At 41.6% G+C, this 21,128-nt stretch overlaps 1 protein-coding gene across 8 annotated transcripts in view; it reads right to left on the reverse strand.

Moving 5' to 3' along the window:
• LOC137804160 (receptor-type tyrosine-protein phosphatase mu-like) overlaps positions 1-21,128 on the reverse strand; it is a 137,970-nt gene that overhangs the window by 53,017 nt on the left and 63,825 nt on the right. For all 8 annotated transcript variants that reach the window (XM_068603231.1, XM_068603282.1, XM_068603265.1 and 5 more), the window contains exons 8-11: positions 12,818-13,126; positions 11,431-11,540; positions 7,413-7,614; positions 6,586-6,688 (exon numbers count right to left, since the gene is read on the reverse strand). In XM_068603231.1, the coding sequence (XP_068459332.1) occupies positions 6,586-6,688; positions 7,413-7,614; positions 11,431-11,540; positions 12,818-13,126 (724 nt within the window). The remainder of the gene's footprint in view (positions 1-6,585; positions 6,689-7,412; positions 7,615-11,430; positions 11,541-12,817; positions 13,127-21,128) is intronic.

Below are 21,128 nucleotides of genomic sequence, written 5' to 3' on the forward strand. Positions count from 1 at the left end.
TGGAAAGGTGATTTCTAAATTTAGCACATTCATTTTTTTAATTTTACATGTTTATAAATTAAAAAAAGAAATTAACAAATATATATATATATATATATATATATATATATATATATATATATATATATATATATATATATATATAAAATTAAAGTAACTGTGGAGTTTTCTGCATAAGAAGCGCAATTGGGCAATTTTTCAAGAGTGGGTCCATGTTCTGTTTGCATCGAGCACATACATGCAAGTGCCAGCACACAAGTGTCCCAATATCATTCCACTAAACTGGGGCAGAAAGGCACCAAAGCTTTGCCATTGTCTGCAAATGAGGAATGAATTGCATTCAACATGTTTGTTAGATCTTGAAGAAGCCAAAACCCCAATGGTCCATTTACACTTGGTATTAATACAAACAGCTTCTAGCTGTGCCGATCACAGATTAGATGTATTAGTCATTAATATGAATAAATAAAAGATTACATAACAAAATCATGCCTTTGTAAATTGCTCTCTTCGTGAGTTTGACAATTTATTCTATTTCGCAAACAACCATCTGAAACATTGAGAAGCATTCGTATTCATCTCATCATTCATCTCATTGTGCCATGTCACATAAAAATGACAGTGGGTTCCGCCTGGCAGGATGTAAAGCTTCAATGACCCTGAACATTTTTTTCCCTTAGCCCACATTATTAGAAAATGGGCAAATAGAAAGATCTGCACTGTAGTATCTATACTCTTAAGCTGTACAGTCTCAGTACAAACAGCCCGAGAGATGATCAATTGTTCCCTGCGGTTGGTACTGGATGATTAAGTATCCCTTTGTGCATACAGCATGTGCTCTTTAACCCTATAGTTTATCATAAGGTGCTTGCAGTGTCATTAGAAAATCCCCCTTTGCTCTTGGTGGGTGTGTCCCAATTCCTTAGAGCTCTCGATTTAGTGCTTGGTTGGGAGGTGATGAAATACTTAATCCTGCCGAGAGGCTGCAGAAGAAATCAGCCTTTAATTACTGTCCTGTATTGAGAGCAGAGGTCAAAGGGCAAGTGCAGACGGTACATGGGAGCCCCTTAAGTATCTGCTGAGTGGCAGAGAAATGAGTGATGAGGCTGCAAAGAGGCCTCAGCCAAAACAATGTCAATCAGATGTCATTTTAAATACTCTATTGTCCCATCACAGCTCATATCAGATGTCAAGCGTTCATAACAAAGTGTAACCGATATACAATAACTATTTGTGAAGAAAGAGTTTCATTCTAGAATTCTGCGATGCCAAGTACAAATGATGGCCTTAATAACTATGCTTCTGTTTAGCTGTAGAAATGCATTCTTACGCAGCGCTTGCCCATATTGGTATATATATATTCCAAATGAATCTGCACATAGTGAAATAAAAACAAAAGCTGGCTCCCTCCGGGTGGCTCCTTATGATATGATGATGTGGCTGTGCCATGAGTTAATGATAGACACAGTGTGAATGGTGCTGCCTTTCTGCCTCAGGCAAAATACCAAGTGCCATAGGCTATGAGGCTCCAAGGGTATAACGCTTGTAATGTGGAAATCTGAACCCCTGCTTCACTTCCACAGAATATTCACTGCAGCGGGAAAATAAAAACTAGCTCACAGTGAATTGCAATTTAATACAAATGTTTTGTTCATCTTTGTAACAATAATACTCACTTTACTGGTTTCATCTCAAGCATCTTTCAGCGGTAACGTGCTGTATGCAAGACGACTTCCCTCTAAAAAAATAATCTATTCTCACCTTAAATGCTTCTAAAATGTAAAAGTGACTCATGACTTTAATTTCTGTGATTTGAAAATGCAATGATTCCCTTTTTTTGTTGTAATTACTGATGTCATGTTAATGTGGCTTTGAGCAGCTGACACCCTGTCACCTCATGCTGAGTTCACAATTTGCATGATGACTCATGTTGACAGACCAGAGTCCTTTCATCACTTTCTTGATTTAGTATGACATGAATGAGCAAAGAAAAAACAACAAACAACCGATGAACAGCAATGGCTTGATAGCAAGAACAAAAACATCCTTATAGCAGATGTTCCAAATGGTCCGATGGCAAAAAGAGAATTTCAAATGACTTACATTCATATTGATGATGATTATTCCAACGTGGGGGAAATATTGAGATAATTTACTGAAGTGAAAGTACTAAGAACACAGTGTAAGAAATACTCCATTACAAGTAAAACATATGTAATACTCCATTACAAGTAAAACATGTGTAATACTCCATTACAAGTAAAACATGTGTAATACTCCATTTCAAGTCAAACATATACAGTAGTAAAACACCCAGACTTTGGACGTCAGGGTCAATCAAAAAAAAAAATGCACGGACCCCGTACCATATGCCTGCCTTTTTTCTTATCCCAACAGTAGGCTAACAAGTAATTATTGTTTTCGGATAAATGTAGTGAAGGAAAAACAACAGTATTTGCACTTAAATACAGCATTTGAGTAAATGTCTTGTATGTGTGTGTGTGTATATATATATATATATATATATATATATATATATATATATATATATATATATATATATATATATATATATATATATATATATATATACACACAAGCAATGACCAAGTCGAGCCAAACGTGAGATACTAGTCCTGGTAACAGATAACCTTAACCTCCACAAACACACAAATCGCAGATTTACAGCAAAGGCTCAGGAGAGGAAACCCACGGCTCACACCACATGCTATATGCCAGGTGTGGGATTGTACCTAATTCCAAAATTGCTGAAATCCTCAACTTTTCTGCCTGAGAAGATGGAAAGACAAAAAGAGGAATGAAGGCAGGAGCTCAACGAGCAGAATGGCATAAGCTGTTAAAAGTGGCCTGCCAGAGGGGCCGGCAGGGCAGACCTGTATTCCTGTAGAAGCGCTGCAACCTGAGCTGACACCAATTAGGCCTCCTCCAGCCTCGCTGCCCGATAGATTTCAGTCCTGCCGCCATGTGACGGCAACCAATTATGGCGGATTGACTCGGAATCGACTGGATTGTGACCTGAAACTCAGATTTATTTTTCATGTGGGCTGATAGGGAAGAACTCCGGGCTGTTTGAGCAGATGAGGCAAGAGGTATGGGGAGCATTTCAATCACTCTCTCTCTCTCTCTCTCTCTCTAATGCTAATCGTTGGTTCTACATGCCTACATGTCTGATTTAAGAGCAGTTGTAAGTAACACACTTCTCCTGACCAAGCATCCTCCCTCTATGTGTCTGTCTCCTTACTCTTTATATTTCCCTGGTGTCCATGAAGCTATAAAGCAAACAAATTAGAAAGTGCCATAGATTACATTTGCCATTAAATCGTAAAAAGCATTGAGTTGTGTCACGTTTAGGCACAGCTATTAGCGTTTGCTCTGCCGTGATCAAAGAAAGTTAGTGCTTATTTTAGGACTGTAGAAAATCACTTAACTGATTTCAGGCCATGGTTGAGCACAGATAATCTGATGCTACAGGGTGGAAACTTCACCCGAACTCAGCTTCCTCAATATGCTACTTACAATGCCAGAAACTGCAGAACGTTATAGCTTTTTATGTTTATGTATATGTGTGTGTGAGCTTGCTTAAGGCAAAGGTTATGTCAGGGAAGAGAGAAGGGCTGATTTGGTAGTGTGAATGATAAGGGAAGCATCTCAAATCATTTATTCTTGCACAAGCATGTAAACATTTATTTTGATGCTACAGAGTGAGGAGGCGTACTCCAGCCCTGACGAGAGGCCACTTCAAACATTAGTTTAACACGACATGACTGATCGACAGTTCACTAATCCTCTTAAAGGAACAGTGTCCCCTCCGGTAAAAATTGTTCCCGGCTATGCGTCGCCGTCCCCAGAGATTAGAAACCAAATCCAAGTTGGAAATGTTATACTGATTAGCAATTACACAAATATGGGAAAAAAAATGACTGCCTCCCCCCATCAGTGACGTCTGTGGAAATCCATCTAAAATATGATTCGACTGCAGCATGACTGCAGGATGCCGAAGTGAAATGGACGTTTGTATTCTGTTACATGTATGTCTTGATTTTTTTATGAACCGGCGGTATCGTGTCATCTCCCAATGTGTTCCCCTTCCTGCATTACAGCAAAACATCTGCTGTTTGAAATGTCTGGAGCTTTATTACCCCCCAAACCCAATCAGCGTGCAAGATTGCGTTATCAAACCAAGCGCCGTGCTGCTCTGTTCTGTTGTGCGGCAGATCAGCGTTCTCCCTCGTCAAATGCCTTTTTCATAAGGGCTTTAAAACTGATTTCATAAAGTGTTCAATTTCAAAATGAGCTACCCACCACTCTGGAAAAGTGATGGCTACTCCTGCAACAGCACAGCATTAAATCTAACTATGGTGTGAAATTTAAGTCCTTGGTTGACAAAATGCTAACTCTTCAGTACACTGACTGGATAAGCTTTTTTTCAGCACTCCGGGTCATGGAACAACTTGGAAAACATCTCTTATATGTGTGTCTTAACTCAAAATGTCACTTAGTAATGTTTTTTCAACCCTTTCAACTCCAAAACAGATTTGAGACGTTATTATTTTTGGAGCTCGGTAAATTCAGATGACTATATTTATCATTATTGGCCAGACAGCAGATCCCAGCAGACCGACTAACTTAACGCCTCTGAATGGAAGCTTCTTTAAAGTCACCTTAAATTTTCAAAGGCTTCGTGCCACTTGAGGTGGAGGTGGAAAACACCTTCAAAAGCCTGCCAGTATCACGTCTTAGGCCTGCATCATAATCTTTCCTGTTTGCTCCCCTCATCCACCTCCTTATTTTTGCAATTCATATTTTTCCAGACATCGGAAGCACACATGAAGGCAGTATGCTGGCCTTTGCGTCCTGCAAGATTCAAGAGAAGGGAGGAGGTGGGGAAAGAAACGTCTACCTAAAAACCCCTAAAGTTTAGATGTGCCAAGGCTCTGCTGTGATCAAAGGATGCCTCATTTCGTTTTTAGTTTCAGTTGTGCCATATACAGCACTCCACTGATGAATGGTGGTCCATTTTCTTTATGGATTATCTTGAGAGACTCATTAAACATATCTGTTCCTTAAACCTGAATGGCTGGATGCAAACACATTCTTTTCTCTTTAACTGATCATGAACAAGCACTGACACTCAGTTTGTCCCCATCCAAAACGAATCGGATGACACTCCACACATGTATGACCAATGCTGTAAAGCATTAGTGCACCGTTATTATGTCTCAGCTCAGTCAAACGGAATAGAGTGGGTCTCAAACCTAACGTTTTATCTCCACAGACAATTCTCTTTCATCCGGTTCACCTCATGAGCATGCCTTCAAACGGTAAACAAAAGAGGAGCCCAGCATGCTAATTAATGGAAGCTCCAGATTCACGACACTCTGTTAATTATAATTAGGCGTTTGTAATGAGCCCACTGAAAGAATGGCAGTCTGAATAAGGCCTTCTGAATTGTACCTGTGAGAAGATTAAACAGCGATGGCTCTGTCTTCCTCGCTCAGGCCTCTCCACTTGGCGCTGGGGCATTAATCTGGACAGCTGCTCATACGGTAAACATGAGCTGACAAGCCTGACGAAAGACCTCCAGGATGTAATCTTTAAAGGACTCAGATGAGTTGATGGTGTAGAATTCAGTTTTACACTGAGCACAAGTGTTTATTAAACCACTTGTTCCTTTCAGGGTCCTGCTGACTGAAAGCACCGCTGGTTTTTTTGGGGAGGGGCGGGGGCCTTTTCTTTAATATTGCCTTGAACAATTCTTTTCACAATGCTAATGCTCAATTTTGTTTAAGGAGGAATGCAGAAAAGGCTTATAATAATTTTATATATTTAACATTTCTGACATGTATTGTTGATATCACATATTATACAATGTTATCATCTGTAATTAAGAAAGAGACCTGAAGAAAGACCCGTTTCTGTAAAGGCTTCAGAGACTGAATAGTGGCATAACTAACCAACTGACTGACTGACTGACAAAAAGATGATCGCAGTATTCCTGCCAGAAGCCCCCTGTGACCTTTGGTAAACCAAAATGATGACTTGTGTCCAACAGCTTGGCATTTACTGTGCACGGTGCAGCTGCACCACTTCCCTAGTAATGATTAACAAATGCAGCGTCGAGCAGACAGAATTCCTTCGTTCCGCAGGAGCCCGCGGTGGCTCGGTGCGGGCAGCCAGGTACATGAAAGACATGCAACGGAGAGGGATCCCGAAGTTAGCCTTGGCTGCACCGCACCGTCTCCTTCTCATCTTCAAAGACTGGGCTTCTTTTTCACGAGCTCAAAATCCCAAAACAAATAAAGCTCAGAAAATGAGATGCATACAAGGTAGTGAATTTCCTGGCAACTATCCTCGCGATGGGGTATTGCTAAACACAGGCTCTTTGATAATTTGCTGTTGCTGATGGTGGTTCCTGGTGTTTTAATCTGCTGTGTTGTTGTCTTTACACAGTGCCGTGTGTGTAGTGTGTGTGTGTGTGTGTGTGTGTGTGTGTGTGTGTGTGTGTGTGTGAGAGAAATAGATAGATAGATAGATAGAGAGTGAGTCCTTATTGTGGAAGCCTACCTCACAGGTGCACCTCTGCTTTGGGCCGGCTTAAGCAGCACAGTGACTGTGCTGTCTGTCTGGTTCAGAGAGGTCTCCTGGTCGTATGCCGGCATGGAAGGAGCTGAGGAGAAAACCAACAGGAAGGAGGTTTTACCGCACAGCAAAGCAATGCGCAAAACCATCCAGTTTTGGTCAGCATCATCTTTTTTCATCTTGTCTAATGAGTCATTCAGCTCGACACTTAATAGAAGGAAAAAAATGGAAGAAAATCCAATTTTCTCACTGCCTCCTGTCTTTATATCAGCACAGTTTAAATCATTAAATGTAGCAATAACAGTGAAGTGAAACATTTGCTGCTGTCACAAAAGTATTGCAGTATGTCGCTTAAGTAGTGCACATGGATCACAATTGCCTCGCTAACGACAGGCTCATGGTCATTATCTAAATCAACCCGAGCCATGGATTATGGAAACTCTAACTCAGTGTGTCTTTGGCCTCTCGGGCAATTCTTTTGAATCTAATAGAAATCCCAGACCAAAAAGCATTTTTCACAAAACCAGCCAGGTGTTTTGTATTTGGTTTGGCACACTATATCTATATTAGTTATTATTTAATTAATTTATATTGGTTCAGTTAATATGTTGCGATAAGATGTACCCATTTGAGGCTAAAGAATGTCATCAGTAAAGTAAAAACCTGCGCTATCGAAATATGTTCGAGTCCTAAACCAGTTGCAATTTCCATCCACACATTTAAACATGAAACTCTCCGGCGGCAGTCAGTGTCACTGTGTCTTCATAGACATCACCCACACGCTGACCGGCCATGCTTTTGACCCCGCTGACCTGAAATCTTGGTGGTGAACTGGGTGATGATGGGGGGGCCGTAGCCCTTGGCTGTGCTAGCGCGCAGGCTGAAGGAGTACGTGGAGCCTGGGTAGAGGCCTGTGAACATGTGGGTGGTCTCGTTGCCCAACTTCACAACCTTCCCACTCTGGTTGGAGAGGTCCAACTCTGGGTCAAAGGAGCTCACCGCCTTATAGGAGATCTAGAAAGGAAGGAAATTAATAATATTCTGATAGTGGCCTCTCGTCCTCCGGGTTCAGCTCTCCTCAGCTGTGGAGGATTTTAATTCATACAATGCAAACGTTTTAAGTTGGAGGCTTCTCTCGGATGCTTAGCATGCGAAAGCGCGGTTCTGTATTCACCGTGTTGAGGTTTCTATCCATCTCACGCAGATGAAATTGACCTTATTGTTTTATATCTCTTTCCCCTCTGCACTACTCTCAGAAAGACACAAAATCTATATTTTTTAAAAACATATGTTCGACAGTACCTAATGTTCAGCTAAATTGGGTATACTTTGTATTTTACCAAAGACCTGCAAAACTAATGACAATATCATCATTCTCAGTTGTTCTTCATGTTTTAATGTAATTAGCAAACCAAACTAAGAGGCTAAACACTTTATCTGCTTAGCAGTAGCATGCTAGCATTGTGATTGTTAGCATGTTAGCATGCTGACATCAGCATTGAACTCAACATGCCGCCTCACAGAGCCACTAGCACGGCTATAGAATCACTATTGTCCATCAATAAAGTGATATGAACATGCGACAAAACTTTGTTTGAATATTGGAAACACCATATTGGAACATGTTGCATAATGCAGTCTAAAACAACAACGCAAAAGTGTCTAACTTGATTCTCTGTCTCCTGTACATCAGAGCACTCTTTAAAACGTCATAAGTACAGGAAAGAAGCTTTCACTCTCGCTCTTGAGCTTCTGACTTTTTGTCAACAAGGCTTTAAGCTGGCATTTCCAAAATTTGTGAGGCACAAAAAGGTCAATGGAGAGGAACGGTAGATTGTACGAAAAAAGCAGAGCTACAGATTTTTCGACCAAAGCTGATGCAAGCCTGTGGTTTCAAGGAGAGAGGAAACAAACTTAATGTATTTCTTTTCCATTAATAAACACAGGGAGCTCTGAAGGGAAACATTAAGGTGAGTGTTTTTGCTAATATCCATTTTGAATAACTGTAAAGTCCCACTTTAAGAAAATGCCGCTGCTCGTAAAGGAAAAAACCTCCATTATAATTCCAATTAAGGAACACAAAGAGAGTTAGGAGTGCTGCATAATTTGTGTCCATCAAGTTTTGAAATGCTTCGAGGCCTTCTCATTTAGTCTTTGTCTGTGAAATGAGTCTGTGATGCCAAATCCTATATCATAACATTTCAGGGAAAGGAATTTGAAATGACTTGTCAACACTGGGCACATGGACAGGTTTTCACAATTATAATGGAAGCAACAGGAAAAATAATGGAGAATATTTGAGCAAATTAATTTGGGCTTGCTTGGAGCTATTACTCGATCTGATATATCAAGCTTTTTTAAATTGCATTGGTTTCAATTTTTTTTTATGGAGGGAGGAAAATCTTGAATTTATGAAGCATTCATAAAATATAAATGCCTGCATAATCTCCTGCACCTTTACTCGTGCAATGATGGAGAAAGCTGCTGTGTCCTGCTACTCAAACTTAAGATTTTTTACTCTCTTAAACGGACCTACAGTAAATGAAAACAATCTAAATTAAAGCAGCTGCCGATTTAAAAGGGTGATTAAGGGAAATTACATTACTTAGTAGCACTGTAGGTTGACTGGAAATGCTATTTATTATTTAATATGAGTTAACTTTTGCCTCAAAAGGTAATTAGATGAACTACTTTACCATAGCAACACTATGATAAACAAAATGCTCCTTCACTTAATACCATTTGCTAAATATGGCTGATGAACAAGGGATATTTAAAAAATCTGCTGTATACCTTCAAAGAGAAGCTGGCTCATGTTGGTCTGAAAGACTGCCAATAAAATTGCATCTGCAGATCTTGGTCAAAAAGGAATGGAGCTGAAATCTCTTTGATAGCAGGCCTTGTCAGACGCATTTCACTTTGAGTCCTTTGATAATGTCAAATCAAAGCAAGGTCCTGACTTATAAGAAGCGACTTCTGGGGAATACCGACAGAATACATTCTGGTTTATTTTCTTAAAAGCAGAAAGTCAGACTTCCTAGGTTCGCCTCATCTGTCACTCTGTTTAAGACAAATGTTATGAATACTCTTTCTTACTCTTAAATACATCCTGTGATTCTACGTTATGCTGAGAAATCTCTAATGCAGCTGTTGATATATTAACACCAGAACATTGTCAGTGACTTATTGTTAACTTGAAATAGACAAATAACTGTACTGTTAAGGCTTTCCAGACACAGTCAGAGATAAGTAATTGCTGCAGCATATGAATATAATAGCCTGGAGGGGGTATTTCATGAAGTGAGACACATTTGCCTCGACGTAAATATGAGTGAACCTGACAAAGCGGCAATGCAAACCATGCCATTTGCTCTGAATGCCTTTTCTTGTTCCATGAAATTTTAAAAAGATAAACAACTGAAACATGTTGCTCTCAAAGTGATTGAGTAAGCAGTAAACCGACCATTTTTATAGACATTGTTTTCCTGCACTCTGCCAGCACCTCTTAGTGCCATGCAGCTGTGCACAGGACACACCATGGGGATACACACTTTTGAATAAACCGGGCCTTGTTATGATTCTGGGGACTTGAGGACGTCCCCAGTTTGGATGGAAACGTCTCTGTGCTGCTAAAGAGAGCGTATATGACATATTTCATACACCTGATGGCATGGCAGCGGATAGAGCAACACCCATTGCATTTGCCATTACCATTCAATCCGTCTCCTTGTATGTGAACCAGCCCGTCAATGGTCGCCAAACTAGTCGAAATATCAAGCGGGAGCAAACGGCTTCAACGGAGAGAATCAACAGACGAAAATCAATCTGCGGGAAAGGCTGGATTACTTCCACCATAAGATGGTTAAGATCAATGTGTACATGTCTGTGTGTCTGTGTGTGAGTGTGTGTGTGAAGACAGTTTCTATTATTCAAGACTCAATGCGGCTCCTGGACAAGGCTGACAAGGCTGTGTTGAACCTTATGTCAACATTTGCTTAGTGCTGAATCGAAGCGTGTTTTAGGATTGTATTTTCTTTAGAGGTCGCCCATGTGTGGAAGGACAGAAGATGACGGCAGATTGCAGATTCTGTCAGAGTAAAACATGTGTGGTGCTTCATGAATGTGGCTGGAAATCCCTTCTTGAGAGAACCTAACAAATCGATTTTGCTGTTCCACCAATCCAAGCAGTCAAGATGACTGCACTTTAATAACTTTAAAATGCATTAAGAAGGTATTGAAAGATTCAATTGTGGTGACTATGGCCACAAAGCTGCAAATATTCAGCATTTCATATTATAGAGTAACAAGACAAAAGAGTCCACTGCAAGACAAGTTGACAGTATTTTCAACAGAAACTCAATAATGGCATAATAACTGTTCAAGCGTGAGTTGAATTTAAGCCTGAAAACTACTCTAACCAGACCCATGTTGATCTGAAACAATACGTTTCCGTGGTTTATTAGTTCCAGCCTATTTAAACAAGTTTTAAAAACATATTTTCTTAAGGAAAATAGCCTGATTTACTAGAATGTGCCTGATTTAATTGGTAATCTCCCAAAATGAAATGCAGTACATCCTCTTTGTTTAGAGGGTTTTAACAAACTAGCAGATGCACACTAGCCCAAGAAAATACATTGATTTATGTAATTAAAAAAAAGAATAATTGTTCTCTTGCAGCACTGTACATTTCTGCCAATCACTGTTGCATAAAAACAAAGATATGCACACGATTCACAAAGACAAACCAACAGCTTAATATTGCTCGTCTGTTTCCTACTCTAATGGGTGTTTAATATCGCTCCCATTTAGCTAACCCTGGTGCAAGTGTACCTCAAACTGAGTGATGATCCCGTAGGTCTGTGCTGGTTCTCTCCACTTCAGGATGATCTTCTCCTCATAGGCGCTGCCCTGAATGGACTCCAGAGGAACAGCCCCTGGCACTGTGGGGAAATTATCACAGACACATTTCTCAAACCTGGTGGCGGAGTGGTACTTTTCCAGCTAGAATTGAGTGTTTAAAAACATGCACAGTAGGAGTTCTTATTGATATTTTCTCCATCTTCTGTGCATGCTAATCAAGATAAGATGTTGTCAATAAGAGTTGGATGAAAGCAGTTCCTACATTGCAGCTTTACTCGTTTCTAATATGATTTACAGAGGACCTCGCGCTGATGTGCATAAAACAATCAATAAAAGAGCTCTTTGAGGACTTGCAGTACACAAATGGCCATGAGCCAAAGTCAAACGCCTTAATAGGAATTTGTGAGAATATTTGAAGTGATTGTCACTCACAACACAATCCCTGACACGTTTTACAGCAAACCTGAACACTTTTCCCTTAGATAAAAATGTGCTGCAAACAAAGATGAACTAGTAACCCCAAGGGAACAGCGGGAATCTCAATATTTCCGCAATGTTTACTTGTATTTAAATACTGCCAAAGAGATCTGGTCCTTTAACCCCTCATGTGAATAGCTTTCATTCAGAAACAGAATGATGTGGAAATTACTTTTTTTTTCTCCTCCTAGATTTATCTTCAAGAACACAACTACAGCGACACCCTGTCTGTAAACTTGTTCCCATGGGACTCTAAACACACAGATCCACAGACACACAGAAGTCAGAGAGTGAGAAACAGTTGCCACTTTCAAGTTTCCAACCACAGAGATCTGAGTCAGACTTGATAAGACTCTCTCTTTTCGTCAGCCGAGCCTGTTTATTATCTGGCGGCCGGGGTTCCTTGAGACTTCTGTAGAGTTCTTTTCCTGTGTCTGCTGAGGCAACACTGAAAACCTTTCATCTTTGAAGGAGGTGAAACAACCATATGACACAGAATGAGCTCTGCTGAAACAAAATAGTTGGAGAATCTCAAAAGTTTTTCTTAATGCAAGCTACTCATGACCGGGTGAAAGTTATCCACCCATCCTGAAGACTGAAATGTCACAAAAAAAGCAGTTTTACTGCTGTTGGAGAGCAGGCACACATACATCCTCTACATAAACTACCCTGCAAGATAAGGTAAACATAGAAAAAAATACATTTCCAAAAAGGTATTATGAAAAAAAAGTAGTTTTAATTGAATTGTTAAAATGTTGTGTTTCAGTTCTCTTAATTTGCTCCGGAATTTGAAAGACATCCACCACCCAGGATCCGTTTACTAAAATCATGTGTCATTCTTCTCCCACCTGGACAGGAAATAACCTTGAATAACACCTACCATCCTCATCAGTCTGAACCTCCAGCTCCGTGCTCTCCTTGACCCCCTCAGGATTGCGTAGCACCAGCTTGACGCTGAGGTTGGTGAAGGGCGTCAAGTTGTGGATGGTGTGCTGAGGGGTACGGCTCTGAGTGTCATAACAGACCTCCTCGCGGGTCTCCTCCTTGCCGGCCACCCTGGACCGGTACTGGACGGTCAGGTTGTAGCTGTAGCAGCGGGTCACGTTGTAGCCCAGAGGCTCCCAGCGCACGGTCACCTGTTTGGATTGGATGTCCACCACTTCGAGCCTTTGTGGGCCGTGCATTGGCTCTGGCATTGGTGGACAGAGAGAGGAGTGTGAGCATACATCAAGATAATCAATTAAGCTATATGAAATGCCAGGTCGTGCAAGATAGTTTAAAAAAAAGTCAAAGAAATGGCAGAGGTCGGCGGTGTTCCTTTGAGTCAAAGAAAATCTCCTACTACATTTTTCATAACACCCGGTCAATACTTTTTTTTCATATTGAAATACAATTTCCTCTGTTTGGAGTTCATATTCCCAGAAAATATTCAAAACTTTCAAAGCCACAGCCTGATGCTGAGCGTTGCTAACGCGGTCTCACTGCTGCAGCGGCACACACACCAAGACACCACCGGTCTGTTGGTGGAACCTCTCAGCAGGCGGTGTATCATCCCTTCAGAGCGTGCTGTTGCTCTGCTCCGTCTACCTTGTCCTCTGCCTTTCTCTCTCTCTTTTCCATCTCGCCCGGTGGCGGTCAGCTATTAGCACCATACTGATACAGAGTCAGCCAGTCTGCCAATCCAGGCAGGACACAACCCCCACCACCATCCTATCACCTCTAATCACATATACGCGGTTTTCTCCCTGCCTTCTCTCCTCGACTTTCTCCATTTTCTACCTTCCCTTTCCGTCATTCCATCTCCTCTTTTCTCTCCATTTCCTTCACTATTTCCTCTCCTTTTCTGTGGCTCCCACATTTCTATTTCCCGCTCTCTCTTTCACCTCTCTCTCTCTCTCGCTTTCACCTCTCTCGCTCTCTTTCTCAATCTCCTACCTATGGGAGGAAAGCAGCCCAAGCACAAGGTAATGGGATCAATTTCCATTCCAGGTTAAATTCGCAGTCCATTTCTCTGGAACTTAACACTTTACCACCTATTAGGAAGAGCCAGGGCTCAATTTCCCCGTTCCCCAGGAGACACAGTCCAGCAATTCAGAGGCAGCCACAGCAGCCATGTTTAACATTCTGGAGGCGCAGGGGGGGGGAGACTGGACTGGAGCCTCAACATGCTGTTCATTTCTACAGGTTGTATAAAGGACATGATACGCAAGCAAGACTCTATATGGACAACACAGCTGGCATCCTTTGTATGTGATGCCCATTTACATTTATGAGAGAGCCTTCATAGAAACTTAATGTCCGTCTGACTTTTTGCGAAAAGATGCACAAGAATGATTAACGATGAGAATAAAGCTTTGGCGGTACAGAAAAGCTGTAGGAACTTAGGTCAAGACATGTGACATGATAGAGGAAGTGAGAAAGGATCACGCGAGAAGAAAAACAGTGAGAGAAAATGAAGGCGCCTGCTTGTTGAATGAAGAATGCAACACTTTGAGATTTCACAAGGACAAACAAACGGATGTGATCTCTCCTCTGCTTTCATAGCGGAGATGAAATAGCATCAGATGGGTTAGAAGGAGGCCGAGGGAGAAATGTTGAAGATAGATGTGAAAAGGGATATCAATGTGCAGCAAACAGCACATCAAGCATACACGAAGGGCAGCAAATGATAAAAGTATGACAGGAAAATGTAAAGAATATATAACTTTACAAAAGGAAAAGAATGGTAATGTAATCTTCAAGAAAGATGGATCACTATTGATGTACACAGAGTGAAACAAACTACTAAAATCTTGTATTAGCTTTTAAAACAATTCAAACAATATCTGAGGGGGGGGGGGGGGGACTGGACGGAGAGTGCATTATAGCTTGAACATAAGTGCATAATATCTTTTGAGAAAGCTTTCTGCTATGCTGTGTAGGAGTCTTCCTCTGAGTATGTGTCATCTTCAAAAAAAGACTCCTCTGGCAGTACTGACCTCCTGGTTGTTGAAATTCGAAAGAAATGTTAATCTTTGGTGAAGATTCGTATGCAAGACGTCTACCTTCAAAGGGATGAGCAACTAACTATTCAGCACAAGTACTAACAGACAGTAAGTGAGCCGACTCTATTCTTGTAGCAAACTACAGTCGGGGGATGAATGTAGTAATTCACAAAAGAGATCTGCCGTTTTAAACGATGTTAATGAAACAAAAAAAAAAAAAAGAGATTCTGAAACAGAAAGGAGAAGAATTTCCGATGGAAAGCAGGCCTCTTCAAATAGGTTGCAGTGTTGGGCCATCCTGAAAATAGAAGTTTAAACCTCTTTATTTGCGGAACTATCTGTTGGCCGCACTCAGTAGGCAACGGTTACACTAAAAGCACAGAGAATTGCAGGGTGGCCAGGCACGGAAATCAAATTAAACCAGACGCTCTCAAAGTGACAAATGCACCAAAGTGTAAATCGCAAGCAGACGTGCACGAGCGGCTGGCAGGAAGTCTCATTTCTGAAGCGTTCAAGGAGAATGTCACACTTCCATCTTTGTGGAATATCATGGATACGGATACACTACACCCTAATTCTGCCCAATGGAAGGATGCCAACATGAATGGGAATCCTTGTGAAAAATGTGATTGTGGAAAGAAAAAGTTGTAATTTATTAATATATACATTACGATCTTTCTTTTTTGGCACTAGTAGTGGACATATATATATATATATATATATTTGCTAGGGCTCCAGCACTAATACTGAGGGTACATAAAGTAATATTGGACATTTAGTAATCAGCTCTTATGACTATTCTATAGCCTCTCCCTGGAGTTTTGTTGAAAAAAGGCTAATTGTTTGTTACCCTTTTGGCTCCCTGTGGTGCAAATGCCAGCTGTCTGATGGAGGCAGTAAAATGTGAGGAACCGTGGCGGACGCCCAGTCACAACTTGTGCCGCGTGACTCAAAATGACATCATCCGTTTTCATGAACAACAAGGTGCCTCATCCATGTCAGAGCCTGGTCATGGTTGACTTTGAAGAAAGAGCAAAGAGAAAAAGGAAAAACACCCTGTACCCTCCTCCCCCGCTTAATCTCAAATGAACGGGTCCAACGAATGGCTGATATCCTTTATAAATCCTTTCTTGCATAGATGGGAGGGTCTGTAGCCATTTTGAAATAGGCCCATAGGCCCTTGAATGACAGCTGATGAGATGAGCCTATTATCCCAGTCTACTGTGACTGCTAGTTTCGTTTTATTGACCGAGCAGTAAGAGGCTCAGTATCAAAGGCACAAGCATAAATCACAACAAGGAATAACAAGACTATCTCTTGAAATCCATACTATGTTTTTATTTTTATTTTTTACAATTCTCACAAACTATCACACGCTGAGGGCAACATTGGAGTGAACGTACTAAAATATATTACTCTAATATCTTTCCAGTATGGCATATCTTTCTAGTGGAATAGAGTTATAACAATGGCTGTAAAAAGCATCCCTCGGAGCAGGAAATTACTAAGGTCTATCTTATGCCAGGGCACACAGAATGAGATCCAGAGAGAGCCAGATTGGTATTCCAAGCGGTGGACAAATTATCACCTGCCCCACACTCGCCGATGTAATTGAATAATTTGAATTTGACATTTACATAGAACTATTAGTGATGACATTACAGCGTGACATTTAAATAATGTTTTTAGAAATTATCAGCACGTTATTGCCTCTTGTTAATTTGAATGGGCCCTGCATACACGCCACCACAGCTGAAGTGATAACATGATTTCTGAAAAACATGAAACAAAAAACAACAAATAACCGCGTGTTGCAGCCGTCTGTCCTAGAGGGGGCCTCAAATGGTGCACTTAGCCCCTGGGTAGAGGGAGACATTAGTCCTGGATGAAAGGAAACAAATTGGGCATGTCCGGAGCATAGCCACTTTACTGCGAGACAAGTGTGAGTGCGCGTGTATGTGTGTGTGTGTGTGTGTGTGTGTGTGTGAGGACAACGTGGGTTTTCTAGCGTGTTAACGGTTTTATGTGATTAAAGTGAGTGTGCATACACGTGCACAGCAGCGCAGATCTGGTTCCTCAGCATCTTACTGGCTAAATGTACAGAAGAAGGATTTACTTATCAGATCTTCCTCAGGCTTTGCAGCATACGAGTCATTCAGAAAGCCCCGGATCTTTATCGGAGCCACATCGATTAAGAGCAGAAAAGCCTGGGCTGGCATACACTTCCATCTCCCTGCTCAGCAAACACAACTGGGATGGGGGAAGAAAGGACTACTTCTCCAATGATTAGAAAACCACAAGTCAATTCAATGCGGCTCCTGAGCCCGGGCGCTATCTCATCAGGATGAAACGGTGCTCAGGTTGAGGAGGAGGGAGCGTTGCTGTTTGGAGACGGAAGAAGAGAAATGCGTCGGCTCTCACAGGATGGCATGTAGACTGTCGGATTCCTCGCTGGAGAGCGGCTGCTGGGGCTCGTCACACGCAGGTGCCTTCAATGTAGACAGTACCAAAACAACATGACAACGGCGGAGATTAAATTCTCGTCGGATGGCTGTTTTCATGTGAAGTGTTCCATTCTAGGCAGCGAGGCCTGCTATTGCCGTCACTTATCTCTCCATTGCTGTGTGTTATTCACTCTGTTCTGTTTGAGCGGGGAGGCGAGCACATTTGTTTGCCTCTTTCTATTACATCTCGGTGATAGCACTGAGGCCATTGAGGTAATGACATGGGTTTTACACTTAGGAAATCATTTTCATATCCCGCAGAAGCGAGCCGTAATGATAGCTTTTGATAACCGACAATCAAAGCTCCATCACCCTCCTAGAGTGCTTCTCTATGCAATCCTCTGGAGGAAGAGAAAGAGAAAGAGGGGAGGGAGGGGGTTAAGAGGGGGAGATGGAGGGAGTCAATGTGTGGGGGGATTGGAAAAAGAAAGCTAAGACAGAAGGAGGGGGGGGGGGCGTTAAAGCCAGCTAGGCCTTGGGGTTGACACGTATACACACGTTATAATTGATAGCACTTTAAAAGGCACTGTACATGGACCTCTTGTGTTGTAATATCACCCTCTACACCCATTACAAAGTCAGAGACAAATGTCCACATGCTCAGGACACACACACACACACACACGCACATTCCGTCCATACACCTTGGAGGCGTGGATAATCACAAGGATTTATTGAATGGTGGTGGTCGCTCCTCACTCTATCAAGTCCTTCTTTATAGGCATCATGATGAATGAGACTGCCATGACGGGTGAGGATGAGGGGTGGAAGGGCCTACAAGGTGCTGGATCGAATTGAAACCACCGAATGAGCCCCGGCGCTGGGCCGGTCTCTGCTGCCACCTCGTCTGATGAACCCCCTGAAGCTGTAGGGGTGGAGATGAATGGGTGAACGCCTTCCTTCTCACTGCACTGAATAGGAAGGGAGAGCAAAAAACATGAGAGGGAAAGTAAGATCGACCTTAGCAGAACAGGAGGATGATGCATGACAAGACTCAAGGCTGTCAAGTGAGTTCTCGTCTCTGTTCACGATCGACCGTCCTGTGTGCTGCACTGAAGAAAGCCAACGAGCTCAACTGTGTAACAACCAATAGGTCAGTTTTGCTTCACTCCTTTCCTTTTAGTCTGATTTTTTGTAACTGCTAAATGTTTTACTTTTTGTCAAATCTGCGCAAAGGAAAGTCATGTTACATTAGACCAGGTTATTTATGCACATGAGCGCCTGATATACAGACAACAATCAACTACATTGTGTTTGATACCGGAGTGGTATATGTACAATGCATGCGTTTCTATTACTGGTTAATTACACTAGGATTTTTTAATTTTTTATGCAGAATAAATCAATCTCGTGCTACGGGTTTACAAAACAGTAGATACTGCCACTCACACCACTATTACTTCTACTGATGTTCCATATAGACTGTATATTTGCATGGAATCTGTAATTTCATGAATTAATAATGGTTACTTACTCCCATTTTGTTTTGTATCATACTGGGAAAGTGGAGTAGTTTAAAGCCCACTAAAGCTAAAAGGGGTTCGACAGTTAATTTATCATGACTGCAGTATTTAGTGGGGTGGCGATGAAGTAAGTACTGAGCTGCAGACTACAACAGTGAAGCACTTGCCATTGAAAGACTTTTCTACAAGAAGCACACAAAAAAAAGAATTCTGGTTTGTTTCAAATACCAAGTCATAAAAAGTCACACTTGTCAATTGTACCATGGAAACATTTGATTTAAAAAAAAAAGAAAAAAAAAGAAATTGAAAAAAGCAGCCGGGTATAAATTGTCAGTGGGAAGTCTTTTCTATCACTGACCATTTAGACGGATTAAAAAGAACAAACCTAGCAAGTCTGGCTCGGGGTCAAAAGGTGAGCCCAGCAACCGGATGGAAACAAATGGACAGCCAGTTGATGGGAAGAGCAGAGGCAGCGAAGGTGGAACTGGTTAAATCAATCTTTCATTTCGTTTCCACCAATATGCTGTGCGGTGATTGGGGTCAGAGTGACAGGCAGGAATGACCCCCTCCCTCCCCATCTGTCTTTAAACACACACACACACACACACACACACACACACACACACGTCCACACACTCATCTTTACTCTCAGACAAGGCTTCGTCTTTTGTGTTCAGGTTCCTGGGGAAAACGCCTGTGGTTCCAGCTTGCACGCAGGAAGAACACAAGCCCTCATTTACCGACGGGTATGCAATCTCTACGGGAGCAGTGGGAGGTTATCCCGGCGATTCTTCAACTTCAACACTCCCGAGATGGCCCGTGTGGCATTGTCATTTGTCGCCAAAAAGCTGCATGTGTCGCACTCAACTCAGGGTGTTAACCAGAGTGTAAATCAAAGTGATGCGCTTGACTTTGTGAAATGGTTGCTGCGTTTTCTGAGCCACCTACTTAGGAGATGTATGGGATCTAAAATCCAGCTATCTAGGTGGGGGAATACAGGATATAAATCGCAGCCTCCCTGACATTTCTGTCCTTTAGTTGAGGAGGAGACGCACAAACGATCTTGAGTTGGAGTTATACAACCAGACTGAATGAGTGCTTCCTGGACGCCGAGCAAGGGGAATGGGCCATCTATAATTCAGCAAAAGGATGGAGAAAATCTGTGACAAAAATTACAGCAGATAGACCATGAATAATTAAACACGAGGAATAGAAACATTTAAAGACCTTGAGAGGCGTTTCAGTTCAAATTTAAAAACAGCAGGAAAAAAAGATCTTGCCAAGCCTGACTAAACCACAGCTATTTATCATTCTCTTGAGGGTTAAGAGTTGAGATTACAAACAACCTCAATGATAATTGTTTGTGAGGAGCTGAAGAGGCAGCTCTGGAGTAGGAAGCAACAACGTGTATGTGCATGTCACCAGAGTATCGTTTTTGCACATCTGTTATCAGAGTCTCAATTCTTTGGTGTTTGGGGAATAGATAGATGGAGATGAGGGAAATAATAATAATAATGAAACGGCGACAAATGCATCGTCTCTCTCACTCTCTGTCTCACTCCTTTCCAACAGCAGTTTGAAAACGTGTCCTTGAGAAGAATACAATTTGCCTTTCGCAGAGCCAATATCATAGAAGACAATTCTCCATTATATTTCCAACTGCCTGTGATTAAAAAAAAAGAAGACCTTCCTAGGCCCTCACATAACCTTCCTGCACATCAAAAACTCAATCTACCCTGTTTTTTTGTGACTGACAAAAGAACACAAATTCAATGGGCCTCAAATCGAGCCTTTTCATTCGCCTTGTGACAATATATAAATCCTATAGGTCACATGACAGCCAGCTATTGTGGGTGACAGAACCAGACCAATGTTATCTCAGATGAGTAGGTGAAGTGGCTTTCTATTCATGCCTTAAGGCAACAATGGTGATAATAAGACTCATCAAACCAAGCAAACATTTTCCTTTTAGACCCGCAAAGACAGATCTGCTCAATCTCGGCCATAAAAAAAAGGAACCGTCATAAAGAGTTAAACCTCACTGAGACCCATTGTTCTGTAGACATGCACAAGGCTATAGAGGGGGGAAAAACAGATATACGGACAGATTATTGGACCTTTGTTGATACAATGTGGGACCTTGGTGAGACAAAACTGGCAAGACAAGATGTGCTGAAATTGGAAATAATATAAACTGATGGAGATAACTGGTTAGAAGGCTAACAATAGTCCCACAGCTT

Source organism: Clinocottus analis, unplaced genomic scaffold (assembly GCF_023055335.1).
Source record: "Clinocottus analis isolate CAN_PGR_092001 unplaced genomic scaffold, fCliAna1.0.p SCAF_11, whole genome shotgun sequence".
Lineage (NCBI taxonomy): Eukaryota > Metazoa > Chordata > Actinopteri > Perciformes > Cottidae > Clinocottus > Clinocottus analis.